Raw genomic sequence first — 27,228 nt, 5'->3', positions numbered from 1 at the left:
GATCATATCAATTCTCCTACAGATATCCTCAGCCTGACTCCCTGGCACTGTTTGGGCTGGGAAGGGCCTTGGCTGCGGTCTGCCTCCCCTACCAGGCCGAACACCTTGATTTGTCTGGTTGTTGGAAGAAGCATGATACGAGGAGCCACCGCGGTGGTCGACGAGAGCAGCAAGCACAGGAATTCCGGACATTGTCGAAAGATGTCACGTTGCAACCAAGCACGCGCCATGTTAGATGATCCCATATCCATGTTCGCTTCTCATTGTCTCTTCTACATGTGTCTGCTAGAAGATGAAGTCGGGGGACGACTCCAGCAATGAGCAAACAGCCTTCATCTCTTCGAGCTTCTCCCTCCTGTTATGCCTTCAGGACCCGGATTAGGACTACTCCATTCTCGACCTTGACTCTCACATCTTTTACATTGACTACTGTAGGAAACGTGATGGACCGTTCGAAAGGGCCTTGCTGCCGTTCCTTGTGGAGTGCAGGTTGACTGCTTCAATTCCATGGAAGCCATCGAGTCGGTTCAATGTTTGCCCTATTGCGTCTGGTGTTCTGCCACGCACAAACAAGACAGTCTCATACACCCATTCAATCTTGATGTCTAAGATTTTAATTCCAGAAACGTCCAACGATCAGCCAACCGGTCACGTTCTGAAAGTCCGCGTTGCTGCGCTCTTCGGCCGGTGCAAGAGATTCTATCTCATACACGTCGAAGCTCGGAGCAAGTACACCTTCGTGTGAAGGAAGAGCATCGATATTGTACTAGGCATCACCAACATGCTGTAGCTTTGCACGGAGGGAATGTCTGTCCACCAAAGAGATGTGATGAGGGCGGTGGTGGGACGCAGGTGTCATTATCTTGAGTTCCAGTGTTTGGTTGAGCTATGTGTTGATGGTTTGCTTAGTGCGAGATGTGGGTGACCGGACTCTTCCAGACAGCAGAAACCCTCCGGGTGCTTATATATCTTTGTTGTGTGGTCCGACTATCACATACCTCGTAGTCCTCCGTGCTACTCACCTTTAGCCAAGCAGATTATTCGGAAGTCCCAAGAGTCATGGAACTCCGGGCTATGTTCGAACTTACGCTGCGCCGACGGTAGATAGCGCCATTACACGCTTGCTGTATCCCGGCGAAACATGAGTCTCAAATCTCTTCAGGCTGGCCGACGAGCACGTGCGTCTCAGTCTCGCCACCGTTTGCTCAATGACTATCGCCAAGTAGCTGTCGACGAGTTAGGATATTGAAGGCAACTATGCGAATCGCGTCTGGGCATTGGATCATGAGGGTATCCCCGGCTTCTGAGTACGCAACAGAAACGCGGTCACTGGCCAGGTCAATGAAGCCACATCAAACCACTTGCAGGTCATATGACGATGGACTAGCAGTTGTAAGTCCATGGCAGGACCTCGCGTTGAGGAAAAATTGAAGACGTTGAAGAAGAGGCGGAAAATACCGCAATAATTTGAGGAAGCGAGATCCACTAGCAGCTGTATTGATTTCAGAACTAGTTACAGCCTGTTGTAATGACGAAGTATTTCCTATTCCTCTCACAGTGATTGACCACTCCGGCCATCGCATCCTTCACGGGACGCACATATTTGGCAGAGCAAGTGGCTACAAGAACACAGCGTAAGCATCAAAAGCCAGAGCTTTTTCTCGAACACAATCATCCTTTGTGGGCACTTTCACGATCTCCGGAAGAAGGCTTTTGCGGGATTCTGTTCAGGCACAGCATTTGACTTGCAACCACCGTCACACACGTAATCAAGATACATGTTTGGCGTGACATGGAATGTCCTGCCAAGACGTTACGAATCGAACCACTTGCGCATTTTAGCGTTTGGATCTCCTGATGATGTGAGCCTCTGTGCTTCGTACCTCCTCCAATGGCTCTCGACATCTTCTCTTCTGCTGTGGGAATCTTTCATTCTGGGCCTATCACGAGGCCATCTCCTCTTGCGGCTTCTGTCGGCCCACAGTCACTGACGATGGCGCAAGCTTGGGACAAGGGCTCCCCAGGAAAACCGTGCTACACCTCTTCCAAGATATCCGGTGACAGGTCTTTACCGGCGCATGTGGACCGAGCATGACCTCGAGCTACAGGATGTCGAAGCCGGCCATCTGCTTCCTTGCAACGTGGAGAACGGCCCGGTATGTAGCAGCTTGAGGGGTTTCGGTTTGTTGTGTATAAATACCTGGCCATAACGCGCCCTCGTGTCCATTTTCCTTTCCTGCTTCCTCCACATCCAAATCAAACCTAACATTAGACAACCGTTCTCGCACACTTTTCTTTCCAGAGTTGCAAGACTGCGAAACATCTTCGCTAGCAAATACGATACTATCACCAACTGCGCAACCGACGGCACTGCAGGACTGAGAACACATTACGGTTGAGCAAAGAGACATATTTGACGCAATGGCATACGCATATTACTATGATCTGCCACCTCCACTCGTCGACAATCCACACGAGCGACATCATCAACACCAAAACCTCGTACAGTATCTAGGCCATCGCCACACACGGCCCGAAGATCATCCAAACCAGCCGGATGTGGACTTTCGCGACGCGATCAAAGAGTATTTGATCGAAGTGGAAGTACCAGGGATTAAAAAACCCGACGAAGTCACAGTCTCATGGACTGGCCACCGATCACTACTGCTGACTGGCAACACCAAGAGACCTGATTATGGTGCACCATCGAATGCGGAGGTAGAAGAGGATAAAGAGAAACCGGCATCTGGCGGAGTACATTTGTTGGTTGGCGAAAGAAGGATTGGCCCCTGGAGGCGCTACATCAACTTCCCGACCGACGTGGAGAACGTCAATGTGACTCTGGAGGCCGGTGTGTTGAAGGTCCGGGCCCCCAAAAAGGGATTCAAGGATATAAGTGATGCCAAGGTCGACGTCCAGCACGCGTGAGTTTGAAATTCTTTTCTATAACTGGTCTATTTTGGCATGGGGACATGTACTGATTGAACTCTGAATGGAGGGATGATCACGTTGAGCACAAACATGCAACACTTCCCATCTTGCGTGCTTTTGGCAATGGTCTCTAGAGAGCCATTGAGGTGCAGTGCAGCCTCGGGCGCAGCCTCGTCGAGCCGAAATGACATCACGTGTCAGGCTGACTTATTTCGGTTACAACGCAATTAACGATTTCCGTTGTTCTTCTTCATCCTCTTCATCCTGTTCTTCTTGGACTTGTCCTTTTTAGCAGCGTTGCCCCTTGTGTCATTCCACAGGTTCGTGACTAGGAAGTCCTGATCCCTGGCCGGCGATCAATGGCTTTCCCCTTTTGCCTGGTCTTCTACCACAATGTCTCATAGTTGTCAGAAATCGCTCGGAACACCTATATCCAACGCCGTCATTTTTTTAGGCACACTACTGCTTCATCACGAACTTGTTTCTGGGCTGACCCTTGACGCCAGGCTTGAAGCGAAACACGGATCCCTCCAGTCCTGCCTCTTCAGGTCTCTCCGGATTCAACATGGCCGTGGTTACGAACAGCTCGTCAAGGTCTGGGCCACCAAAACATGGACAAGTGACCCTGGACACAGGGAGATCCAGTTTTCGAACGATCTTTCCCTTCGGCGATATCTGCAACAAAGCGTAACCTTCCCATAGTGCGAGCCATACATTGCCCTCCGCATCCACGGCCAGTCCGTCTGGCACAGCTTTGCCTTCGTGTCGGTAGAACACCCTTCGGTTTTCGATCGAGCCGGTCTCGGCGTCAAAGTCGAACGCCCATACTGTCTGGTCCTGCGAGTCCGCAAAGTACATGACCTTGTTATCTGGGCTCCAGCCAAGACCATTCGCAATGGAAACTCCAGTGAGCATCGTGTGGAGGGAAAGGTCTGAGTCTAGGCGGTACAAGGAGCTCTTGCCAACCTCATCTGCTCCAAACATGCCAATCATGGAACCTGCCCAGAACCTTCCGCGTATATCAACGTTGCCGTCGTTCAAGCGCGACTTCTTGCCCAGCACTGGGTCACCCCTCCATATTTCGACGATGGGCTTGAAAGATTTCTCACTCCAATTCCATATGGCAAATCCGTTCTCGGTCCCCAGGATCAATTCATCCGGTCGACCTTCAATCTCGGCGATGACAGTCGATACTTCTGGCAAGGAATGGATTTCTTGGTCAGGCACAGTTACACCGATTTGACTCTTGCTTATTGTCTTGCCAGCTATATCAATCCAGCACAGTTCGTCCGAGCTTGCCAGGTAAACCGGGCCTTCACCCAATAGGTTGCCGGCCTCGATCCATGGTTTTACCTCCTCGATAGAGCCCATCGTACGTTTGTCTGTCGATAATTTCAGGTTCGATGCAGTGGTGACTTGGCGATCTATTGTCCTCTCTGTTCGCAAAGAGACTGACACCTGCCTCAAGCAAGAATGGCCAAACATTAGGGCCTCAACGACGGCCGGAGATGCACGGAGACTATGCCGACTGTGCCCCTTCTGGTGTTGGAGATCTTGGACCAGGAATTGCCGAGTGTGCCGTATAGTGGGTACCGAGTGGGCCATTCCATCACAGTGGGGTATGGAGGCATGCCAGCGAGCCGTGGGGGACTCCTTGGGGTGATTGACCATCTTTGCAGGCCGCGAAGCTTCGAATTCGTAATCCTTGTGGTGAAGATGAACAGGCTGCATGGCTTCAACCACTTCGAAGAGGAGGCCTCAGCCTTGCGAGAGGTTGCCTGCTATTGCCCACCTTGCTGCCACTCAACCACCAGAGCGGACTTCCTACCAGAGGCTGCAGGTTGTACTCCAGATATCCAGATGTGCGACTTCGTTGCAGACAGCCGCGAAGGACCACGATGGACACATCCACAGGCATCCCCACCCTCTGAGCCTGTGCACCTGACCCCTCAACTGAGAAAGAGTACACGGAATAGTTCCGTCACATTGTCATGAACAGTTCCTGAAATGCCTATATTGGGTCGCCTGATCGGCGTCCAGGCCGAAAGAGTTCCAGTCAGTAGCCTACGATTTATTTGCGACATCGTTCACTTCAACCCCCACGCTCCACCCTCTTCTCTTTCGCACTATAGCCCGTCTATGCAAGTACGATGTACTTTTCACATCCCGGTCCAACTCTCCATCAGACGTGCCTCCACGCTTGAATACATGCACACCGGCCAAAAGCTGGAACCCCGAATCTATCGCGGGGGTTAGCTGCAGACCGCGCTACACATTGCATGACCATATGATGGGAACTTTCCTCCCCAGTCTATATTATGCTTGTTTCCTTCCGCCTCCCAGCTTGCTTTCCACTGAATTCACACTCTGAATTATCCTAGTCTCCTTGTAAGAACAGGGAAAGTCTTACCATGGCACCATATTTCGGCCTCAGGGGTCTGCCCCTTGTCATGGCTATAACGCTTGCCTGCTCAACTGGGTTCCTTCTTTTTGGTGGGTTCCTCATACATCCGCGGAATCCTCGATTTCTAACGGAGCACTCCAGGTTATGACAATGGTGTCTTCTCTGGCTTGACGACAGATGCTCGCTTTCTGGAAGTCATGGGTAATCCAAACCCCACTCTCTTAGGATTCATCGTTGCGGTCTACGAACTCGGATGTCTGGTCGGTGCAATCGCTTCGGCCATTTGGGGTGAAGACATGGGTCGAAGGAAATTGACCGCGTTGGGTTCCCTCGTGCTGATCATTGGCACGGTCATACAATGTACTTCCTATGGACAAGGTCAGATGATTGCAGGCAGGATCGTCACTGGTTTGGGTATGGGCGGGATCACAAGTGCTGTTCCTGTGTGGCAGTGCGAGACCACACCGGCTCACTTACGTGGACGTACTATTGCAATGGAATTATCGACGCTCATCGTCGGCATTGTGCTGGCGTACTGGACCGATTACGGGTGCAGCAGCTACACGAACGGGTTTCAATGGCGCTTTCCGATCGCTTTGCAGATCGTTTTCGCGCTGTTTTTGATCGTTTTGTGCTTCCTCCTTCCTGGTGAGTCACACTCGGCAGGCCGACTGTGTGTATGCTGATGTGGACGTACAGAATCACCACGTTGGTTAGCCTCGCATGGTCGAGAGCAAGAAGCCCTTGAAACCATCTGCGTGCTGCGAGATGGTCATCCTGAGGACGACAAAGTCGCATTTGAGTTCAATGAGATCAGAGACGCCATTGCCCTGGAGCAGGAAGAGTCTGGTAGCTGGAAAGACTGCTTCACTGATGGAGGGATCATGGGCTGGCAGCGTGTTGCCATAGCATGTTCTGCGCAAGCCCTTCAGGAATTCACAGGTAAGCAAGCCGGGCACTTCTGATGCTAAAGCAACAATGGACTGACACTTACGCTCAGGCACCAACATAATCACTTATTACGCCCCTTATGTGATGGTCCACTCGGTGGGATTGAGTTCTCATCAGTCGCTGCTCTTGTCTGGTGGCTTGCAATTGTGGTTCTTGGTAGCCTCGTTCATCCCATGGCAAGTCCACGTAACTCAAGTCTCACCTTCATACACCAAGCTAACTCCGTGCCCAGGTTTATCCTCGACAAGGTTGGTCGACGCAAGCTTTTCATCTTCGGCAATGTAGGCATGGGTTCATGCATGCTGATCTCTGGCCTGACAATCATGGCTGGCGGACGCAACAATGGTATCGCCGCAGTTGTCATGTTGTACTTGTTCCAGGTATGCACGAACCGTTTAGATCCCGAGAGACTCGACTAACCTTAATTGTCAGAGTTTCTTTACCTGGGGATGGATGAGCAACATGTGGGCATATCCATCCGAGATTTTGCCTCTTCGTATTCGTCAACGAGGCTCTGCGCTATCCGTGATCTGGCAGTGGCTAATCACCTTCTTGGTCGTGGAGATCACGCCAGTCGGCATTGCCAACATTGGTTGGAAGCTGTACATCGTGTTCTGTATCCTCAACTGGGCCAGTATTCTTGTCGTCTGGTTTTGGTACCCAGAGACCGCTGGCAGAACGTTGGAAAGCATCGACTTTTTGTTTGCCAGCCAGACCAGCTTGCGACAGGTTGTCAAGCTGAGCAAGCGCAAGGATATGGGCGGCATCGCGCATGAGATGCAAGTACAGGTCCACCAGCAGAAGGTTGAGGGGAAACCTGAGCATCAAGAGTCTGCAGCGGCGGACGTTGATGCAAAGAAATAGCATAAGGTGGAGAGGATGTTCCAAGAACTGCAAAAACGGCACCAGTCATCAGGTCTCCCTTTCCGTCGGAGTGATCACCCTGGATATAGTTTAGCGTAACCTGATCCGAGCCGGTATGGCTTTGCTTTTGAGGTACGCCACATGTGGCATGCAACTTCTCAATCCGTCGTTCTGGCCATGAATACCTGCCCTGTATAGGTAGTCGCAGGCGGTTGATAGTTCAGAGTTCACATGGTCCCAAGACATGATGGTACAGCTACCGAGGTTTCGGGTAAAGTAGTCACAATCAGTAAGAGGAAATCTGTTGCAGGACAGCTCTGCGTATGTGTGTCTAAGTAACTAAGTCAGAGAAAAGAGAGGACAAAAATAACTCAAACGGTGACAAAGGTTGAGGGTGACCTCGTCGGCGCACCCTGTGGTGACTGCTCCATCACAGCTCAAGTGACAAAGGTCATGGCATATTGAGCCACTCAGCAGCAGCGTAGGTCCACAGGAATCATCGATTCTTCTCCGAACAACCTAAAGGGCCTTCTTCTCTGTGTCATGGGCAGGCACGTAGTCGTCTGAGCCGTTGACAGCAACTTCGCCCTCTAGAACACGGGAATATTTTCCTTGGGTAGGGATATCTTGCCGATACGCCGAAGGTAGAACAAGCGTGTCCTCGTCGTGGTAGTAAGTACCTTCTCCCAGGCCTGATGGAGGGAAAAACCGATTGACGGCGACAAAGACTATCATGCTGATGAAAAACCCTAAAAAGAACGATATTAGTACCTTGGGAACCCTCGTCATACCGGGGATTGCGTACCAGTGATATATCCAAGACGGCTCAACTTCTCCCAGGAGTTCGGTTCTCCTGTCAAGTTCCTGCAGCTCACTTCGTACCCAAGTCAGCTCATATCTTATTTATGCTGGGCTGGCAGAGAGTCAAAGACTTACTGATATACCCTGGGAGTACGGGAGCAAGGGCGATCAAGAAGGCGGCGTACGCACGCCAATTGACACCGTGCCAGTACCAGTAAATTGACTCCGAATTTCCGCGGTAAAGATCTTCAATTTTGTACTTTCTCTGTCGCACAATCCAGTAATCAGCTACAAGGATGCCGGCACAGGGCCCGTAAAAGATCCCGAAGCTAGAAACAAAATCATGTCAGTTCCGCTCTGTCATACCAGGGAGCCTGAAAATCACGTACCCGCTCAGCGCAGTGATAAATGTGGCAGCGGTCGTGGTGATTTGCCATGGGTTGGTCGCGAGGCCAACTGCGGCAATCATGTATGCTCTGATCACATAGTCAGTCGAGAGACATCTCTCTTTTCCTTGGCAGACTTACCCTCGTCGAATGTTGATCCATTTGGGACTATAAGCTGTCAAGTCCATGGCTGCTGAGACTGAGTTGAGAATAATGTTGACGCAGACTTGAGCATAGGCGCAGGAGACGGATGCAAAAAACCTGTATCCGTCAGAATCAAGACGTCGCCAACGGCGAGAGGCGAGAGATTTTGACTTACACCGCGGCCCTGGAAGAAGCCGAGTTGTTGTAGTGGGCTTGGATATAACGCAAGAGGAGGTAGGGCTGCCAGTAGGCACCACCCAGAACACTCGCTGAAGCCGATGTGACGAGTATACCGAGTGCGACTGCGTGATATTATGTGAGCGCCACAGAATCCCAATCCCTAAAATCGATGATATGGACTCACAAGCAAGATAGACAAAGACAGGACAAGCAATGAGCATGTATGACATTGGGCCTTTGGGACCGTTTTTGGCGAAACGAGTCCAGTCGGAAATGCTCAGAGCAACGACACCGCCGTTGCCCAGAACTGCAGTTGCGCCATACGCCCCAGCCCAAGCTGGAAGTGGGATTAGCAGAATCCTGGTAGTCAAGCCTTCACAACACATACCAGAGCCGCCGTATGCTGTCCCTGGCGTGTAGCTGTCGGCAAAGTATAATCCACCGCCGCCGGCATTATGGACAGACCAGATGAGTAGGCCGAAAATGACCATGACAAAGGCTACGCAAGCAACCTGGAACGGTCGCTGAAGCCTTTCCGGAGGAAACCACATAACTATAAGGAAGATGACATAATAAATGAAGACTGTGCGCAGCTTGTCAGTAAATAGCCTCGCGCCTGAGGAGTTCCTTGTCACGTACAGCCAATCAAATCCTGTAGAGAGTCAGCGTTAATCGATCAAAGAGTTGCCGCCAAGCAAGCAGGACACCGGGCGGATGTGATGAGTCGGTCGAACGTACCTTGAGTTGCAAAGTCCCTTTGGCCAGAGGGTGATCCCAATTGGCCCACCGAAGCGACATAGAACCGATGCAGGTCGACACAGCTTGTCCACCCCAGAATGCCTATATACATGCATCAGAACATCTTCTATCACCCGCTGCAGTTGTGGCAGTAGAAAGCGTAGCTCACCTCAATGCCGTCCCAGATAAAGCCAGGCATCAACCGGAGGCCGACCGCAAACCACACTCCGCGCACGCCCCATGGTGAACGAGAGGCCGCAGTATAACCGATATGATGAGTTGTGCCAGGCCACTAGTACCAAAAACTTAGTATAAATTCGGCACTCAACGGGTTGAGCGATCATGGCCCATAGAAGAATTGTGTATCACTCACGCCGCAGAGAATGGAACAGATGACAAGTATAATGGGCGAGACCACTCCGACCGCAAGGGCCTGCTTCGCGCTCAATCCATACGAGATGATGGCAGATCCAGTCGAGTAGTTGTAAATGGCGAAACCGCCGGTGGCCCAAAAGACGCCATACGCTAGGCCTCCCCAGGTTCGTCGTGTCTTGTCCAGAGGGACCAGATCAGGGCTGGTATACTGGTCGATCGCGTAGGTGCCGTGTGGGTTCGTAACCTCGAATCTTCTCTTGAGGGACGACATTTTGTGCAAGTTGTTACCACACGAGTGTACGTTCAATGAAGAAGAGATGAGATGGGAACATATCAAGATAAGTGATTCCCAAGTCCCCATTTAATGGGTCGCCCGCGGTCGCCCCAGAAGTACCAACGGTCCAGCCAGTCTGACATCAGAGTGGTTGGAAGATAAGGAACGCGGATCTCCGTTCTCGATTCTAAGATTAATGACGCCTTCAATGATTCTAGAGGTGTCTTTATGAACCTTGATAGCGGCTTCATAAACCTTAAAGGGCGGCTTCATAGAAAGCATCTAATGCCGCCCTAGGAGTCGACTAGTGCCCTCGCGCACCTCACAACCGAAGCTGAGACCAATGATGGCCGTCTAATTCGCACCAGTCTTATCAAGCGAAGCTATCCAACAGCGCCAAAATGCCGGCGAGACTCCGGTGATATCAGCGTGATGCCAGCAGGGTCTCCGAAATCCAGTCGAGGCACAGCAGTTGAACCAGTACAGAAGCGGTTGCGGCTTGACATGATGGAACGGTCACCTGCGATGCAGAATCAGAACATTTATTATAGACAAAACCTCGAGCCAGAGAACGGAGGCGAAGGTCGAGATACAGCACTGTTTCGTAGACAGGTTTCAAAGTAACTACCACCATGGCTCTGCTCTACTTGGCCGATGTGCCCTACCGGGAGCTGTGTGACCGAGTTTCAATCGCGGCTATCTCAATATTTGCGGTCTCGATCTTGGTCCAGATCGTGTCCGTCTTCCTTGCGTCGGCTACCTACCGCAACTTTTGTAAGTCTACCCGCGACTGAGGTTCATGTTGCGACTGGAACATGGCTAAGCATCTATGCCATCCCCTCAGGTCGCGAACACACAGGGTTCTACAAGGCGTCTCCCGGGCTCAGGCAGCGCATAATATACATGCGCTTACCGGTGCCATGGCCCAGCGAGACCACCTACTATCTCTTGGACCACACGAACATGCGGAAACTCTTTGCCCGCTCTCCGCAGCTTGACGCTTTCGGGCTCGCTCGCCGTCTCCATTACGCCGTCTGGGGTGTGCCGCCGTAAGTACATCCTACCTTACAAACTGCATGGCTTCGACAGTGACTTATGCAAAGCAGCCTCAAGTACAAGGAGATATTCCGTGAGGGGGCCAAGCAGATACACCGCGAGCTCTCCTCGAAGAAGCTCGGCCCCGTTTCTAAGAGCTTTGAGAGGGTTATCCTCCGAGAGATCGAGACGTTACGCAACGATCTTGGCTCGCAGGGTCGGCTGGTGCCCCTTCACTCAACTTTCTACCGCTTCGCCTACGGCGGCAACATGGAGGCCATCTTCGGACCTGATCTCCCAGTTGAGGAGACGCGCATCGCTGTGCAGTACTTCGCCCTCAGCATCGGTGCTCTAAATACGACTCCATCGCTGCCCCTGTTCCCCACGAGCTGGCGGAACAGGATCGTCCCTACCACGCGGCGGGGGTTAGCGAAGCGTGAATTCCTACACGATGCGCTTACCAAGTGGCGCAGGGACGGTGGTCTCGAGACATGCTCCGACGCTTGGCGTAGCATCATGCAGGTCGTCCTGGACAAAAACGTTGACAGTGTGTCCGCAGATGCCTGGGCCAATATGGTGCTGTTTGGCTTCCAGGGCAACACGCCCGAGCAGCCGGGATGGTTCTGGCTATACATCCTACAGTCTCCCAAGTTGTGGGAAGCCATCAAGGCTGAGGTAGACAGACTGCCTCCAGGCTCGCTCCTTGGAACCGAGTTCCGCAAGGTCACACCCTTGATGCATTCGGCCATTCATGAGACTCTACGCCTGGCCACCGCCATCTTTGCCGGCAGGGAGGCCACCAATGCCGCAACGATACCAGGCTGCGACAAGACCTTTCCGAAGGGTTCTCTCATCCGCATCATGAGCCGTGCGTCGACCTTCGATGCCAAGATTTGGGGCGACAACCCCGAGAGCTTCAAAGGAGATCGCTTCATGAACAACGAGGCGCTTTATTTGGAGGAGTTGGTGTTTGGTGGTGGCGTATCCGGTATCATATTCTCACTCTCCGTACGCTTATCCGTATATGCTAACATCCTGCCATAGCCTGCCCAGGTCGCTTCTTCGCCCAGTCCGAACTAGAACTTCTCGCAGCTCATCTCATCCGGAACTTTGACTTTGATGTAAAAAGTCTCGCCATACATCAGAAACTGCCTCCGGAGTCCAAGTACCTCGAGCTGGGTTCTCCTCTGCAGAACGTCGAGGACACCTGCGAAATCATCGATCTCGACGGTACAAGGCTCGTGGGCAAGTATCCAGGCCTCTTGGATGCCGAAAACTGTGAGTTACAACAGCTCTGCCCTCGAACTAGTGTACGATTAACTATTTCCAGGCATGGAGAGCATAAGTGGGTCGTTATTCCCTCGGAATGAGACCACATGCTGCTTACGGGCCCGCGAGTTGCAAGTAGAATCCTGAGAGAATCATTTGACGAATAACGAGGACGAGGACTCTACATGCAGGATCAAAAGACTCCATTGCATTCGGTTTATCGCATAGTAGTACTGAGGAACGAATCTGAAGATGAAAGTTCATCACATAGGAGCGTTGCCCATCCTGCAATCATATAATTCTATTGGGCTTTACATTCTATTGGCCTTGGTGAAGTGTTATCGGAAACACTTATGCTACATGACATTTTCGCACTGTTGGCCAGTCCGGCTTCTTGATCATGATCAACGCCGCCCTGTTGAGGAGATTCAGGGTGGAACTTGCCGTTATTCTGCGCACGGAGTCTGCGCGCGGAGAAACGGCGCCTCAGGACTGGTAAACGAAAACGATCCGGAGAGTTCCCCGCAATTAGCAGTCATTGGATCTGGCAATGGACTGATAAGAAGATGACACAAACCAATTATCCGTGTGATAAGGACGAGCCGCAACACGGGAAGAAAACAGGAGTGGGGATGGAGGACGGGAGGAAGCTTGTACGGATGGATCACGATAACACCGGCCGCCATTTTGTTGATAAGTATTAAGAACTGGTCGACCAATTTCCAAGCCGTTGGTCAAGCAGAAACATCTCTACAGGATACTTGATCCACCAATCCAATGCCACGCTAGCAGAATAGATGCCGGAGCGCGTAAAGCCGGACACAAGCCATGAAGCCGTCGAAACAACGCTCTCTACGGCCACCCAAAGTGGCTTTGAAAGGTTGATAGCAACATATCAATCTACTCCTTGCTTATTTAGAAGAGCCCAACAGTAGCGTATTCTGTCCCTAATCCCGACGATCGATTCGAGTGGTTGTGACATATCCCCTACCAGAAGCTGTATGCCGCCCACGACCGTCATGGCTTTCCAGCAGCCCCTTCCCCAGATACTAGTAACAGGAACCACAGGACCCCTCGGTGTAAGTGTGCGCCACAGTGGCAGTATTTGCTTCTCCAAGGTGACGCATGCTCCTGATAAACCCTCGGAGCCAGATCCCCATAGGAACCCAAGGAAGGATTTGCTAACGTTTCCTCCTTGCACAGAGCGCCGTCGCTCTCGCTGTAGCCCGTGCTGGGTTTCCCCTTCGCGGCACGTCACGTTCAAAAGAGCGCGCCGCGGCTTGGATCGCCAAGTACCCGGAGGTAGCTATTGAGTGGGTGACGATCGAAGACCACGAGAAAGCAGGCACCTACGACGAGGCAGTTCGAGGATGCAGTGCCGTTGTACACGTCGCAGGCCCTTTCACTCGAATGCACACTAAGGGCGATGATATAATGATTGCACAAACACGGGGTACGCAGAGCATCCTGGACGCGTGCGCCAAGGAGACGAGCGTCAAGAGGCTCGTCTATACCAGCTCGGTTGCAGCCGTGCATGACGACCCTCATCTTGGTACTGGACAGGGTAAGGTGTAAGTTCTGGACTTATTGTCTCGACACGACAGTGAGCTGACAGGTTGCAGCTACACGGAGGCGGACTGGAACCCAACGAGCTGGGAGAAGGGCTCCGCCTCCACCGGTGAGCACATGCTAACAACGAGCTATTGTGAGTTGAGACTGGGACCTCCTCTGTGAAATCCCTAGGTTGATGAGTTATAGGCGCCGGGAAAACATTGGCTGAGAAACTCGTCTGGACATTTATGGAGGAGCAGAAGCCCGGATTTGATACCGTGGTGCTGTGCCCTGCCACAATCTATGGAAAAATACCACAGGCAGTGACGAGGCTGAGCGATTTGGATGTTGCCAATGCGAGTGTGTACCCCCTGTGCCTCTGGCATGCGCCAGCCGTGAACTAACGTGAGGACTACAACAACACAGGACTCTACGCCCACCTTCTGCACGCCAATGAGACGATCCCTAGCGATCCGCACCCGTCCTTCACCAACGTGGATGACGCTGCCGACGCGTATCTGAAGGCTCTCACGTGGCCTAAGCTATCCAATCAGAGGTATCTGATCTCGTCTGGTAGCTATTCATACGCTCGCGTCTTTGCCATCTTGCGCAAAAACTTCCCCAAGCAGGCGCACCGATTCCCGGAGATTGAGAATGAAGGACTGCCCGTGGAGCCGAGCCTTGTCACCGACGCCAGTAAGGCGGAGAGGGAGATGGGCATGCGGTGGACGTCGTTGGAGGAGACAATGGTTCAGACTGGCGGAGCCTTGTTTGCGCTTGAAGAAACGGACAAGTCTTGACGAGCAGAATCGCCGAAGCTTCGGAAGATAACCATGGTGAGCATTCAAGCAATTTGAAAGCATTGATCCGATTGATGTTCACGACACGCTAGCCCAACCAATATGTGACGCCATTTCCTCCCGATGCCTGCGGCCCGATTGGATGGCATGGGTTGAAGCATTCACTGGTTTGGCACCGCAGACCGTGACCGGATGGGCACTGATGTATAGAGCGGAGTAACGCTATCAATGGCTCTCATTCTAAAAATCAAAATCGTCCGAAGCTGGCGGTGCCACCTGCAAAAGCGACCAAAATGGATCGTTCCTGCGGTTTTGAAGTCCTAGCACGCTATCCATCCACCCGGAGTCCAGGTCATCGGCGGGTCGAAACACATCGACGCCAGACATAGATATGAAGTTCAGCGAACCGTCCAGGTCAATGTTGACGTCGGTGCTGTATAGATCAGTGACAGTATTCCCGATCTGAGTGGACGGGAGCTGGTTAGGCTCCTGCGTGATCTGACCACTGGTAGCAGTGAATGAATCGTCCAGGTCAGTATTGACCTCGGTGCTATATTGATCAGCGACAATATTCCCGATCTGGGTGGACGGAAGCTGGCGAGGCTCCTGTGTGATCTGACCACTGGTAGCAGCAGATGAACTGTCCAGCTCAGTGTTCACGTGAATGCTGCACGGATCCGTGACGGCATTCATGTCCTGCGTGTTGTGACCACTGGTGTCAGCAGATAACGGCGAGCTTCGAGGCTGCCTCAGAGAGAGGTGCTTGCGAAGGAAGAGAGAGTAAAGATTATGTATGTGGCGCTCGTCCTCCGAGGCCTCTTCGAGCAGCGTCGCGGTTGTCTTGATGAGCTCGATCACAGAGGAGTCATTGAACAGGTGCGGAAATTTGGGGCCGATGAGCTTCAGAAGAAAGCAAGCCGCGTAGCCGACAGCAACAATGGCAACATCGGGTATGGCCTTGAAGTTTTCCGTGTGTTTGAGCTGGTATGTAGCAACCTCGAGCGTGCTGCGGGCGCACTGGTAACACTGGGCCACGAAGGAGATCTGGTCGACTCGGTCGAAGCTATCGACCGTGTAATGTTGGAGGCCGAAGGATAACGGGACCAGATTGTAGAAAGCACGAAAAAACTGCAGGTCAGAAATGTAGAGGTCCAAGGGGCCCGCTTCTCCGTGTTCGCAGTGGAACTTGTTGAGATTCTGCGTCCAGGTCTGACCCCACTCATCGAGACGCCACTGCAAATCCTTGACCACGACCTGGTAGTTATGACCCGTGGACACGCTGCTGGCTATATCGTCACGCGAATAAATGACATCAATGCAGCGGTAGAGAAGCCGGAGTAATTGTGTAAGGGCCGAAACAAAGACATCTGACAAGAGACATTCGGGCTGACGCCACCACTTGTCGACGTCCCGGATCAAATAAGTCTCGGGAGCCTGCGGGGGCTTGCCAGTCATGGCGCTCATGGACCGATCCATCACGAAGACGCAGAGCCAGGTACGTTCCCTTTCGAGAACCTCGCGGGTGTATACCTGCCTAATTGACGGGTCCATGTTGTCTGGGTACCGCAGAACCGTCTTCCTGTGGAGGCCGATCTCGACGCCGATTCTACCCGTCATCGTCAGCACGCGGTTCCACGTCAGGGGAAACGTGTGCCAACAAACCTTATTGCGATACCAGCGTAAAAGTATGCATTGCACGCCTCGTACGATACCGACTGCTGCGACCAGGTCGCAATGATGATGAAACCCTGGACGGTAGCGGTCGACTTGGACGTGAGCATTGCGTCCAAACCAGCCTTTCGAGCATGCTGGAGAAGAACATGATATAATAGGTCGTTCTTGGAAAACCTTGCAGCCACGGCACATACTGAAATCGTTAGCACAGGACGTGCGTGCAACCGATTGATACATACTCGCTGTGAAGAGAAAGACCGATCTTTGGCGACAGGATTGAGGGGAGCAGGTCCTTTCATCAAGGAGCCCGAGTTGTGGATTCAACCGCTTGAAGAATCTACCGAGTAGTTCTGCTGTTAAATACTCTGAATTTCAAGCAATGCCTGGGGTATTTAGTGATTTACATTTTGAATAGTTGCTCCGCCTGAAGACGGCGAGTTAGCACATCCTGAATCGTGGTAGGTAGCGAAGAAGGGTCTTACCTGTGCTATTGTGATGATCTGATCAGCTAATATGCTCGCTCTCGCCTGGACGTTGCCTTTCGGGAGGAGGTCTACGCTTGTATTAGCAGCTAACGCTGGAGCGACAGGCGCCACATACGTTCACGGATGTCGTCGTGGAAGTATTTGTTGTTTGCAACGCCTATCGCTTGAGAGGAAGAGTTCCATAGACTGCTGGAACTGTTCTCCATTTCAGACTGTGTGTTAGACTCCACCTGATTGGCATTAGAGTCAATTTGCCGGCTGGCCCTGCGGGTCCTCTGTCAGCAAAAAAGGAAGAGAAAGGAGAGGGTACGTGCGCACTCTGCCAAAACTCCAAGAGGAAACAAGGCGCCGTCAACTCTGAAGTGACCCGGATTGTGAACATGCTCTACTGTATTCTCGTCTGCTCGAGTCTCGGTCTCGGCGCCGTTGCCGGCGCCCCTGTGCTCGTATGTGAGGCTGGCACGCGCTGGAGGTGAGTTGGCCTTAGCAGGTAACAGGGACACACTCGGATTTGCCCTGTCATCCCGAAAATCGACGTGGGAAGCGGGCGACACAGTAAACGGCTGGGTTTCACGTAGCTTACCTCGCTTGGCTGGGCGAGACCATTTCCCACGATTTGACTGGACCCAGATACACTGCAGGTCTTAGTACAACGCTATGTTCGTTGGACCCAGGCAGATTACCTCTTTGTTCCTTTTGCAACATTCCTCGCAAGAGTCGGGGTTGTTCGAGACGATACATCGGGCTTTACACTGACAGAAGTGGTGAGCTGCAATCTTACAGCACAGTATTCGAGCACATGTAGTTACCTTTCGACACTTTATAATGGATGGTTAGCGGTGACCGACCCAGTGATGTAGACTGATATCGAACTTACGTTCGCGCACGCTAGAGCGGCTCGTTTCAAGGTTGACGATGCCGTGGAAGGAGGGTCGCCACTATTACCGGCTGGGGAAGGTCGACCGGCAGAAAGGGGTTCATCCGACACGAGGCTCGCCATGCCAGGATGCGTGGAATTGTGTGAAAAAAATGACTATGGTTATGGATGCAAGATGCCGCGCCGGGACTCAGCTTGCAGTCGGCATAAGAGCAGGTGAATTACATCGCCGGAAGCCGGCTTTATAGGGTAAAAGAGAGAGAGCGGTGGGCTTACGTATCCTGCCCGTGCCGTGCCGTACCTGCCTCAATAGGAGATCCCACTTCGTGCACTGCTTACTGTGTCCGCTTGTCAATCAGATAAGAGATTACGAGTGGCGAATGATTGGAACCAAAGACATCAGGTACAAAGGTGGGGGTGCTGTTGCTGTCTCCAACGATTAAGAGCTGCGGATATTTACTTACTTAAGAGGCCGGTCAATTAGAGCCACAGACTCGGATGGAGTCTAACGGCGCCGAAGTTCACCTCTAAGTACGGCAGCTGCCATGTGAACGAGCAGAGGGTCTCAATAGATTATGGTCGAGTGCGAAACAAAATGTGTTCAAGCATGACATGCACCCCGAATGCGCTTGTTGTCTCCCTACGGAGTACTCCGCACAGTTGTGGGTGAAGTGTGGAGGCAATGGCTGCCCACTCAGCCACGTGATCAATGTTCTTGGGGTCATGCTCCACCGTAATACGTCGATCTAGTTGTGCTCCCCCCTGCGCCCTTGATAATCCAACACTGAACTCTTACACCTTCTTCCACAGGTGGACAAATGTACTGTTCATAAGGGCTCTTTTCTCTATACATATGCTGTGCCGCCAGAGCGCATAAAGACCTTGGCAGCTAACGTGGACGTGGACGCGGATGCAGCGTATTGCTGGTATGACTCGATGATATAGTTGTTTGATAGTCGGCGAGAGTCTCGGAAGTCCGCCGGGTGGGAAACTCTGTGTCCTCCAGACTATCCTTCAAGAAGAGCCCCCACGATTGTACAACATCCTGACTCTAGAATCCGTCGGCAAGGCAGATCAGGACAAGATAGTGTGTGTCTTCAGGGCGCCAATCTGTAGAGTATTTTCGTGTGACCTTCACAACTTTAATATCTGCTTCGTCTTGGTATTTGTTCCAATCATATCAAGTGGAGAGCACAAGGCTGCAGGCTCCTTTTCCACGAAGCGGGTGAACTGCTATCACACCTTGGCACTTAGTGAAAGGCACGAGAGCCAAAAATCCAACGACCAAAAATCTATGTCACAAAGTTTGAAGTTACCTGATCATTGGGGGTTGAGTGACCATCATTCACCCGTGTCTATCAATCCTGATGCGATTCACAATCTCGGCGTTCGAAGACGAGCCAGGTCTTGGTATCAATTGTGACCCCAATATGCTATCCTGCCTCAAGGGGGCCAAAGCCTAGACAACAAGAAGAGTGGCGTGAGATTTCTGATTTGCGCCAATATCATGTCTCAATACCTGTTTCCAACGGATTTGAAATTACCGACGAGCCACCAATGCTGCTTTCCATCTGCGGTCAGTACCTCGGACCCTTCTCACTCTCGCAGTATTTCTGTGAAGGAAGTGCAGTGCCAATCGAGCTCTTCTCACTTCTGCGATACTCCTCAGTCCTGTGAAGCCTGTCCAACACCCTAGTAGTCCCGGTGGTCATCGAAGTCTTTGTAGTCGACGCGACATCGCGAGCATACACGCATGCCACAGCGATCGCAACGCCACAAGAACTCACCCGCACGCCAGTGACAATCTGCGCAGGTCACCTCTGCAGCAGTACTCGACGTAAACGTAAACAAGTCCGTTCGCGTCCAGTTGTTATGTCGGCAGCCACCCTCCGCTCGTAGCGCCTCAGCAACCTGTTGGACCTGCACCGCATTCGCCATGCCGTCGGCTAGACGATCAGCCACTTCTGCTGCACGATCCAAGAGGCGGTCGTTGTGCCATCGTTCGCACGTGCACTCTTTCCAAATAACACTGCATTCATAGCAGAACTCAGACCCGCATGGACACCTGTTTTCACATGTAGTTAGTATTTTGTGTCTGCGCCAAAAGGGAGAAATTAGGCTGAGAACATACAACATGTGGTTGCAGCCGTAAGAAATGACAACGACACGGTGACAGCCTGGACATGTAGCAGCCTGATTTTTGGTCCGCCATTCGTCAAACGCCTCGTCATGGACCGCGGTGCAATCTGGACTCTCGTGGTACTGTGTCTTGCACTCTGCACAGGTTTTGTTTTGGCAGATCGGGCATGCCGCCATGCGCTCTAGGACTTGGTCTGGTGGAATGAATGTCGAGCAGCTTCGTTCGTGGCAGTAGGTCCGATTCGGGGTCTCGTACTCCACGATTTTCGCCTTCAGGTCGGTAATCATCTTGGATCCCAATACAGAAGCAATTGCGGGATTGTCCATTGGAATCTTCGGTAGCTGTTCGCAGCATCGCACAGGATGACCGCCTTCGTTTTTGATGGCCAGGTCGAAACACCGCCTCAAGCACTCGTGGCACCAGAAGTGACTACAGTTCTCCAGGATAACTCCTTGGTTGATTGGGGTTTCTTCCATACATGCATAGCATTGCTTGGGCGGCTCCTCGGCAATTTTGAGCTGATCAATGTACTCCTCGAGTTGTGTACTTCCGTCGGGATTGACCGTGACGGCTGGATGGCTTGGTATGGCAGTGTCGCTAGACGCAGCTTGGCGACGACATCCTCTGCTTGCTGAATCGTTCGGAGCTAGGAGTGGGAGATCAGCGAGCATGGCTCGATACATGCTATGCTGCATGCGCTGAGATGCTTGACGACTCTCCAGTACATCCAACTCTTCCAACTGCAGGCGAAGTACAAGGGCTTGATTTTCCAATATCGCGGCAGTCGCGGGTACTACAGCAAGGCGAATGGCAACATTGATGCTTTCGAGCTCCTGGCGAAAAGCATCTCGGGCAGCAGCGGTGTCCCACTCTCCTGCGTCCATGACTCCTGTTCCGCGTCAGCATGATCTCGGATGACTGGAATGTGAGGGGAATACGTGGTTGACCAGATTCACTGTCCGACCCTTCTCAGCTCTTTGAGCGATCCCTTTCATACCAATCGATGTCACAATGCTGAGATCACAGCGTGAGCGCCACGAGATGAAGCAAGAAAACCCCTGATAGCTTGACGCTCAGGATCTGTTGATGTCAGCGCAACAAGTAAAGCCCTGTATTGATGAATGAAAGTGTTAAATTGTGAAAGGTGCAGGTGAGGGAATGCGCTGAGCTGTAGACGCCCTGGGTTTCGCCGCACCCATTGAGAGTGACTTCACTGCAACTCATTCTCACAGAGCATTTCAGACTTCTTTCACCTTCCATTAATGCTCCGGCTTTGTACAACTACTGATCAGGGTGTTAAGCGCAACAATTCTTCTGAGCCGTATGACGATAAGAGTTTGCCAGGGCTTTAGAAGCCGCTGAAGCTGAGGCTCCGTCCATCATGTACAGCTTTAGCTCGTTACTACGTTAACAACGGCCTTGGGAGTACTCGACGTGAGGTCGATAAGCCACAATGGAAAAGTCGAAGGAAAGGGTAAGTTATCTTATCGTGGTTATCTTATCTGCACGTGAAGCTTAGTCATCCCATCCTCGAATTTCGCTTCCGGGTGGCACGATTAATTGAAGATCGGAAGCGGCACCAAAATTTTGGAGGCGCAGGACGATTGAAACAACTGGGTAGTAAACACAGCAGCCTGGTCTACCTCTCTACTCTTGTTGGGCTGATCAGTATTCTCACAGCGACATACTTTGCTGTCGGTCTGACTTCTTACTGTCTGTACTCTTCAGCCCTTCTCGTACGACCCGAACATGGCAGCAACCAACGGCACCAACGGTGTCCCTCACGAGAAACCCTCGCTGCCCTCGGTCTATATCGTTGCCGCTGCCAGGACGCCGGTGGGCATGTTTCTTGGGTAAGGGCAGCGTCGTTCCTTCCATGTCATGCAGTGCACTGATGGATTGCAGTTCCCTATCCTCACTCACCGCCCCTCAACTCGGTTCCCATGCTATCAAATGTATGCCTCTCTCACCGACCTCCGCCCGGAGGCGCCCTATTGACACCGAATACAGCCGCCCTTGAAAGAGTACCCGAGATCAAGCCACAAGATGTACAGGAAGTATTCTTTGGAAATGTCCTCTCTGCAAAGTAAGGTCATTCCTCTGTACTTAGAGGCACGCGAGATCTAATCATCAACAGCCTTGGTCAGAATCCTGCACGGCAATGCGCCCTCGGAGCCGGTCTTGACAATTCGACCGTCTGCACTACGGTCAACAAGGTTTGCGCGTCAAGCGTGAAGGCTATCGTCCTGGGTGCTCAGACTATCATGACCGGCAACGCCGACATTGTTGTGGCTGGTGGTGCCGAGTCCATGTCGAATTGCCCTCACTATCTTCCCAACATGCGCACCGGAGCCAAGTTCGGCAATCAGACTTTGGTTGACGGTGTTCTAAAAGATGGTCTCTCTGATGCATATGGCAAGCAGGAGCACATGGGGCTGCAAGGAGAGGAATGTGCACGGGATCACGATTTCAATCGGGAGCAACAGGACGACTACGCTATACAGTCGTACCAGCGGGCGCAGGATGCTCAAAAGCACGGACTTTTTGATTTCGAGATTGCGCCAGTCCAGCTTCCTGGCGCACGTGGGAAGCCTGGCGTAACAGTGGACAAGGACGATGAGCCCAAGAACCTGAACGCGGACAAGCTGCGATCGATAAAGCCAGCCTTTATTCCTGAGACAGGCACAGTGACAGCACCAAACGCCTCACCCTTGAGCGACGGAGGTGCCGCGGTTGTGTTGGTCTCGGAGGCCAAGTTGAAGGAGCTGAACATCAAGCCACTAGCAAAGATTCTGGGCTGGGGAGATGCTGCACACCAACCTAACAAATTCACGACAGCGCCGGCCCTTGCGATTCCAAAGGCTTTGAAGCATGCCGGCATTAGTCAAGATCAGGTCGATTTCTTCGAGATTAACGAGGCATTCAGCGTGGTGGCGCTTGCCAATATGAAGCTTCTGGGATTGACCGCGGACAAGGTCAACGTCCACGGAGGTGCTGTGGCTATTGGGCACCCTCTCGGTGCTTCAGGTGCTCGGATCGTCGCAACATTGCTCGGTGTTCTCAGGGCAGAGAAGGGCAAGATTGGATGCGTAGGCATCTGCAATGGTGGAGGTGGAGCAAGTGCTCTGGTCGTTGAGTCTTTGATGTAAAGCAAGAACCATGGAGCCTGGAATGGGAATCCACCGGCAGAGGTGATTGGGCAAAAAGGCGTACCAAAAGGGTCGGGCCAGGCACATACGCCTAGTGGGTGCTGTTTGCTCATTCGAGTGCAGTGCATCCACCATATTCAATCAAATCGTCGACATATGTAAATAGTTAGTCCGACCACATTTCGGGACATTCTTGGTCCGAACAAGGCTGGAAACCTGGAAATGTCAGAGTAGAAACTGCGGAGAAGTTGGACGTGCAGCCACCTCCGCATCTGCCCACTGGCCATTGATTTGCCGACTGTGACCTCCTCCTGAGTCTTCTTGTCACCTTTGTGGATGGAAGCTTCACGGTTCTACAAAATTTGTGCGACGTTCCTGGCCACTCTTAGCCTAATATGATGCATCAGAGCCTCCGCATCGTCGATCACATTGCTACGCCGTGGTTGGAAGGTGCCTCTTTGCAAAATGACTTCAACAGAGACGGATGTTTGGGTTTTATGGAGGAACTTCGCCCCGCCACCGGAATGTGTGCACATGGAGGTATAGAGCTTGACATGGTTTGCGAGACATGGAAATGTCGGCAACTGCTGGGAGTCGTTCCCAAGCATACAAGACTGCTCGTTTTCCTCCGAGCTTGACTCCTCTCCTTACTCGTCGTGTGCTCAGTCCCTGAGGAGCTAAGCGGACAGCCATGAAGCTTATCTTTGCGTCTCTATTCGGTCTTCTGGCGGTGCAGCTTGCTGCATCCGCCGTGCCTAGCCATAATATCGCTGGTCTAAGGATCATTGAACATCCTGACCCAAAGAAGAGAGCACTCCTGCAAAACCTGGTTCGATCGTCTTTAGCAGTGGCTAATAGTGAGTACTGATGTTGCCAGGTGACATGGGATCAGACATCCCTGTTCGTCCGTGGTGAGCGGATCATGATATGGAGTGGTGAGGTCCACCCATTCCGGTACGACGTATTCCGCAAGCACATTATATCTTCGTGACGCGTTAACCCTCGCGATCGGCAGTCTTCCCGTACCGTCCTTATGGTTTGATATCTTCCAGAAAGTCAAAGCACTCGGATTCAACTGCGTGTCCTTCTACGTCGACTGGGCCTTGGTGGAAGGAAAGCCTGGAAACTATTCTGCGGAGGGAGTATTTGCCTTGGAGCCATTCTTTGATGCGGCCAGTGAAGCTGGAATCTACCTCCTTGCACGACCTGGTCCTTATATCAACGCAGAAGCATCGGGTGGAGGCTTCCCAGGCTGGCTGCAGAGGATCAAAGGCAGGCTGAGGACCACAGATACTGACTACCTGAACGCAACGCAGAAGTATGTCATGGGACCTCAAAGCGTTAGCCATACTTACAGTTTCACATAGTTATGCCAGCCATGTGGCTGCCACTATTGCAAAGGGGCAAATCACCAATGGCGGACCTATCATCCTGTATCAGCCAGAGAACGAGTACTCAGGCTTCTGCTGCGGTCTCACCGGACCAGACGGCCAATATATGCAAGATGTCATGGACCAAGCTCGAGCGGCAGGGGTTGTGATCCCTTTTCTGAGCAACGACAATGCTCCTCATGGTTTCAACGTACCCGGAAGTGGTGTGGGATCTGTTGACATCTATGGGCACGATGGCTATCCCCTTGGGTTTAACTGCGCAAACCCAACTGTTTGGCCAGCGGGGAATCTTCCCACCACCTGGTGGCAGCTCCACCTCCAGCAGAGCCCGACCACCCCTTATAGTATCACGGAGGTAAGCCTCACACCTGCTGCCTGAAGCCTTTGTTGCTGACTTTATGTAGTTCCAGGCAGGATCTTTCGATCCCTGGGGCGGACCAGGTTTTGCGAAGTGCGGCGCATTAATCAACAGTGAGTTCGAACGAGTCTTCTACAAGAATGACCTCAGCTTCAGCGTCAAGATTTTGAACCTCTACATGACATACGGTGGTACGAACTGGGGCAACCTTGGCCATCCTGGTGGCTACACATCCTACGACTACGCAGCTCCCATTGCCGAAGGGCGTCAAGTCTACCGCGAGAAGTATAGTCAGCTGAAGTTGTTGGGCAACTTTATCAAGGTTTCACCCGCATATTTCGACGCAACCTCTATGCCTAACTCCACGACTCTCTACACAAACACAGCCGACTTGACTGTTACGCCAGTCAAGGCCAATAGCAGCGCCACCACATTCTATGTTTTGAGACATACAAACTATACAAGTCAGAACTCGACCTCGTACAGGCTGAATCTACCTACAAGCGCTGGCGACCTGTCAATTCCACAACTTGGAGGCACATTGACACTGAATGGGAGAGATTCAAAGATCCATGTCACGGACTACGACGTCAACGGAACCAATATTCTCTACTCTACGGCAGAAATATTCACCTGGAAGGACTTTGGTCCACGAAAGGTCCTTCTGGTATATGGTGGACCAGGTGAGCATCACGAGATATCGGTATCGTCGAATGTGTCGCCCACCCTGCTCGAGGGATCTCAGTCAGGCCTGACTTTCCGAAATGGAAGCAGTGTTGTCGTTGGGTGGGACACTTCTTCTGAACGGCGCATTGTGCAAGTGGGTGACTTGGAGATTTATATACTTGGTCAGTGTAAAGTCAGCAATGGTTGGATTGGGCTAACTCGTCACAGACAGGAACTCCGCTTACAACTACTGGGTACCTGAATTATCGAACAGTGTCTCCAATACTAGCTTCAGTTCTCAGGAGAGCACTGCAGCCTCCATCATCGTCCAAGCAGGTTATCTTGTTAGGGCAGCTTTGCTCAATGGTACTGAGTTACATCTATCGGCAGACTTCAACGACACGACATTCGTTGAAGTCATCGGCGCACCGAGTTCCGCAAAGACTCTCTTCATCAATGGTCAGGAGCTGGGATATACTACAAGCAGCGTCGGAGACTGGACCGACACGGTAAACGTGCCTTCTCAAAATATGACTCCCCCGAGCCTCAACAGTTCGGAGTGGAAGTACATTGACAGTCTTCCTGAAATCCAACCGACCTACAACGACTCACTATGGCCTACCGCAGACCATCCTACGACTAATAACACTTTGCGCAATTTGACGACCCCCATGTCGCTTTACGCCGCTGATTATGGGTTTCACACTGGCTCTCTGCTCTATCGCGGACACTTTGTTGCTCAGGGCAATGAATCAAGCATCTACCTCAATACCCAAGGAGGCTGGGCCTTTGGGAGTTCGGTTTGGCTGAACCAGACCTTCCTTGGTTCCTGGGCGGGGGTCAGCACGCAGAACAATACCAATGCTACGTACAAACTCACCCACCTCCAAGCAGGACAGCCGTACGTCTTCACAGTCCTCATCGACCACATGGGGCTTGAGGAGAACCCCACCGTCGGTGGTGACTTGATGAAGACTCCTCGTGGCATTCTGAACTATGCCCTTGCCGGACGAGACGACACTGCCATCACGTGGAAATTGACCGGCAATCTGGGCGGCGAGGACTACCGTGATACGGTTCGTGGTCCTCTAAATGAAGGAGCCATGTATGCGGAACGTCAGGGTTGGCACTTACCTAACCCACCTAGCCAAAACTGGACATCACGCACCCCATATGTTGGTATCTCCCAGCCCGGAGTGGGCTTCTTCAGTACTCAATTTGACCTCAATATCCCGTCGGGCTGGGATGTGCCAATGTCGTTCTCGTTCAGCAACATTACTCAGCCTCCAGCCGAGTACAGGGTGCAGTTGTTCGTCAACGGATTTCAGTACGGAAAGTACATCAACCACATCGGTCCGCAGACGAGTTACCCTGTGCCTCCAGGCGTGTTGAACTACCAAGGCACGAACTGGTTGGCGCTGACGCTGTGGGCGCATCAGCCCGCGGGAGCCAAGCTGGAGGGGTTTCAGCTTGTATACGACACGCCGGTCAGGTCGGCATTGGCGAATATTGAATTTGTGGGACAAGCAGGATATGAGCCACGGCAAGGAGCATATTGACGGCACCGTTTCTTGACACAGTGAATGCTCCATTTACGCCTTAATTTCTTCCGATGAAATGATTAATGCATGCACATAAGCCCCATAATTCAGAACATATATCCTAAGTCATTGTTCCGTAAGTCAAGCCGGACAGGCTGACCAGGAGAAGGGATGCATTATGTAAGCGAAGGTGTCTTGCGACGTAGTGCGGGCTGCAGGACATTTTTTTGTCAAACTCCAACTC

At 52.1% G+C, this 27,228-nt stretch overlaps 10 protein-coding genes across 10 annotated transcripts; 6 read left to right on the top strand and 4 right to left on the bottom strand.

Annotated features, from left to right (window-relative positions):
• Positions 1-2,421: 2,421 nt before the first annotated feature.
• On the top strand, positions 2,422-3,276 carry EDD37DRAFT_683408 (uncharacterized protein; the record flags this gene model as incomplete). The annotated part of the gene is made up of 2 exons (XM_062819834.1): positions 2,422-2,928; positions 2,999-3,276. One exon carries the CDS (start codon positions 2,422-2,424, stop codon positions 2,926-2,928), a length of 507 nt encoding a protein of 168 aa, XP_062668553.1. The 3' UTR covers positions 2,999-3,276.
• A 114-nt stretch (positions 3,277-3,390) lies between these two features.
• EDD37DRAFT_651929 (uncharacterized protein) lies at positions 3,391-4,302 on the bottom strand (the record flags this gene model as incomplete). Its single annotated transcript, XM_062818409.1, has 1 exon — positions 3,391-4,302. The coding sequence occupies one exon, from the start codon at positions 4,300-4,302 to the stop codon at positions 3,391-3,393; it is 912 nt and encodes a 303-aa protein (XP_062668552.1).
• A 700-nt stretch (positions 4,303-5,002) lies between these two features.
• On the top strand, positions 5,003-7,195 carry EDD37DRAFT_484014 (putative sugar transporter). Its single transcript, XM_062813264.1, has 6 exons — positions 5,003-5,424; positions 5,477-5,983; positions 6,035-6,277; positions 6,336-6,462; positions 6,519-6,666; positions 6,719-7,195. Exons 1-6 carry the CDS (start codon positions 5,343-5,345, stop codon positions 7,148-7,150), a joined length of 1,539 nt encoding a protein of 512 aa, XP_062668551.1. The 5' UTR covers positions 5,003-5,342; the 3' UTR covers positions 7,151-7,195.
• A 474-nt stretch (positions 7,196-7,669) lies between these two features.
• EDD37DRAFT_611078 (permease for cytosine/purines, uracil, thiamine, allantoin-domain-containing protein) lies at positions 7,670-10,045 on the bottom strand (the record flags this gene model as incomplete). Its single annotated transcript, XM_062815266.1, has 12 exons — positions 7,670-7,899; positions 7,956-8,024; positions 8,087-8,280; positions 8,341-8,427; positions 8,479-8,598; positions 8,657-8,783; positions 8,846-8,998; positions 9,050-9,244; positions 9,301-9,313; positions 9,400-9,501; positions 9,569-9,691; positions 9,773-10,045. The coding sequence occupies 12 exons, from the start codon at positions 10,043-10,045 to the stop codon at positions 7,670-7,672; spliced, it is 1,686 nt and encodes a 561-aa protein (XP_062668550.1).
• A 266-nt stretch (positions 10,046-10,311) lies between these two features.
• EDD37DRAFT_635579 (cytochrome P450) lies at positions 10,312-12,679 on the top strand. Its single transcript, XM_062816923.1, has 4 exons — positions 10,312-10,822; positions 10,893-11,097; positions 11,155-12,071; positions 12,128-12,679. The coding sequence occupies exons 1-4, from the start codon at positions 10,681-10,683 to the stop codon at positions 12,451-12,453; spliced, it is 1,590 nt and encodes a 529-aa protein (XP_062668549.1). The 5' UTR covers positions 10,312-10,680; the 3' UTR covers positions 12,454-12,679.
• A 692-nt stretch (positions 12,680-13,371) lies between these two features.
• Positions 13,372-14,703, top strand: EDD37DRAFT_611076 (uncharacterized protein; the record flags this gene model as incomplete). Its single annotated transcript, XM_062815265.1, has 5 exons — positions 13,372-13,431; positions 13,556-13,923; positions 13,957-14,057; positions 14,111-14,263; positions 14,330-14,703. The coding sequence occupies 5 exons, from the start codon at positions 13,372-13,374 to the stop codon at positions 14,701-14,703; spliced, it is 1,056 nt and encodes a 351-aa protein (XP_062668548.1).
• Positions 14,704-14,854: 151 nt separating this feature from the next.
• Positions 14,855-18,318, bottom strand: EDD37DRAFT_483124 (fungal-specific transcription factor domain-containing protein). Its single transcript, XM_062813262.1, has 11 exons — positions 18,204-18,318; positions 17,740-18,077; positions 17,672-17,680; positions 17,546-17,614; positions 17,181-17,497; positions 16,978-17,126; positions 16,860-16,930; positions 16,782-16,801; positions 16,617-16,714; positions 16,366-16,570; positions 14,855-16,309 (listed from the first exon to the last, which is right to left on the bottom strand). Exons 2-11 carry the CDS (start codon positions 17,860-17,862, stop codon positions 14,944-14,946), a joined length of 2,427 nt encoding a protein of 808 aa, XP_062668547.1. The 5' UTR covers positions 17,863-18,077; positions 18,204-18,318; the 3' UTR covers positions 14,855-14,943.
• A 712-nt stretch (positions 18,319-19,030) lies between these two features.
• EDD37DRAFT_483116 (uncharacterized protein) lies at positions 19,031-20,865 on the bottom strand. The gene is made up of 2 exons (XM_062813261.1): positions 19,871-20,865; positions 19,031-19,804 (listed from the first exon to the last, which is right to left on the bottom strand). The coding sequence occupies exons 1-2, from the start codon at positions 20,761-20,763 to the stop codon at positions 19,432-19,434; spliced, it is 1,266 nt and encodes a 421-aa protein (XP_062668546.1). The 5' UTR covers positions 20,764-20,865; the 3' UTR covers positions 19,031-19,431.
• A 467-nt stretch (positions 20,866-21,332) lies between these two features.
• On the top strand, positions 21,333-23,358 carry EDD37DRAFT_696091 (acetyl-CoA C-acetyltransferase; the record flags this gene model as incomplete). Its single annotated transcript, XM_062820132.1, has 5 exons — positions 21,333-21,353; positions 21,608-21,732; positions 21,785-21,834; positions 21,890-21,965; positions 22,017-23,358. 5 exons carry the CDS (start codon positions 21,333-21,335, stop codon positions 23,026-23,028), a joined length of 1,284 nt encoding a protein of 427 aa, XP_062668545.1. The 3' UTR covers positions 23,029-23,358.
• On the top strand, positions 23,359-27,081 carry EDD37DRAFT_635561 (beta-galactosidase A). The gene is made up of 6 exons (XM_062816922.1): positions 23,359-23,857; positions 23,906-23,982; positions 24,044-24,346; positions 24,396-24,774; positions 24,824-25,625; positions 25,672-27,081. The coding sequence occupies exons 1-6, from the start codon at positions 23,720-23,722 to the stop codon at positions 27,000-27,002; spliced, it is 3,030 nt and encodes a 1,009-aa protein (XP_062668544.1). The 5' UTR covers positions 23,359-23,719; the 3' UTR covers positions 27,003-27,081.
• The last annotated feature ends 147 nt before the right edge of the window (positions 27,082-27,228 follow it).

This window comes from Exophiala viscosa (assembly GCF_022695815.1).
Source record: "Exophiala viscosa unplaced genomic scaffold EDD37scaffold_8, whole genome shotgun sequence".
Lineage (NCBI taxonomy): Eukaryota > Fungi > Ascomycota > Eurotiomycetes > Chaetothyriales > Herpotrichiellaceae > Exophiala > Exophiala viscosa.
The sequence above is the reverse complement of the archived record's forward strand: the minus strand, read 5'-3'. Positions and strand labels throughout refer to the sequence as shown.

Bases quoted from the DNA above. Each gene is read 5' to 3' on its own strand.
- EDD37DRAFT_484014 (XM_062813264.1), top strand. From the start codon at position 5,343: ATGGCACCATATTTCGGCCTCAGGGGTCTGCCCCTTGTCATGGCTATA. The intron at 5,425-5,476 runs GTGGGTTCCTCA...GGAGCACTCCAG, and splicing joins AACTGGGTTCCTTCTTTTTG to GTTATGACAATGGTGTCTTC. The intron at 6,463-6,518 runs GCAAGTCCACGT...CTCCGTGCCCAG, and splicing joins GTAGCCTCGTTCATCCCATG to GTTTATCCTCGACAAGGTTG.
- EDD37DRAFT_635579 (XM_062816923.1), top strand. From the start codon at position 10,681: ATGGCTCTGCTCTACTTGGCCGATGTGCCCTACCGGGAGCTGTGTGAC. The intron at 10,823-10,892 runs GTAAGTCTACCC...CCATCCCCTCAG, and splicing joins GGCTACCTACCGCAACTTTT to GTCGCGAACACACAGGGTTC. The intron at 12,072-12,127 runs GTATCATATTCT...ATCCTGCCATAG, and splicing joins GTTTGGTGGTGGCGTATCCG to CCTGCCCAGGTCGCTTCTTC.
- EDD37DRAFT_483124 (XM_062813262.1), bottom strand. From the start codon at position 17,862: ATGGCGAGCCTCGTGTCGGATGAACCCCTTTCTGCCGGTCGACCTTCC. The intron at 16,715-16,781 runs GTAAATCACTAA...ACTACTCGGTAG, and splicing joins GCGGAGCAACTATTCAAAAT to ATTCTTCAAGCGGTTGAATC. The intron at 16,571-16,616 runs GTATGTATCAAT...TAACGATTTCAG, and splicing joins GGTCTTTCTCTTCACAGCGA to TATGTGCCGTGGCTGCAAGG.
- EDD37DRAFT_483116 (XM_062813261.1), bottom strand. From the start codon at position 20,763: ATGGACGCAGGAGAGTGGGACACCGCTGCTGCCCGAGATGCTTTTCGC. The intron at 19,805-19,870 runs GTATGTTCTCAG...ATGTGAAAACAG, and splicing joins TACGGCTGCAACCACATGTT to GTGTCCATGCGGGTCTGAGT.
- EDD37DRAFT_635561 (XM_062816922.1), top strand. From the start codon at position 23,720: ATGAAGCTTATCTTTGCGTCTCTATTCGGTCTTCTGGCGGTGCAGCTT. The intron at 24,775-24,823 runs GTAAGCCTCACA...GACTTTATGTAG, and splicing joins CCCCTTATAGTATCACGGAG to TTCCAGGCAGGATCTTTCGA. The intron at 25,626-25,671 runs GTCAGTGTAAAG...AACTCGTCACAG, and splicing joins CTTGGAGATTTATATACTTG to ACAGGAACTCCGCTTACAAC.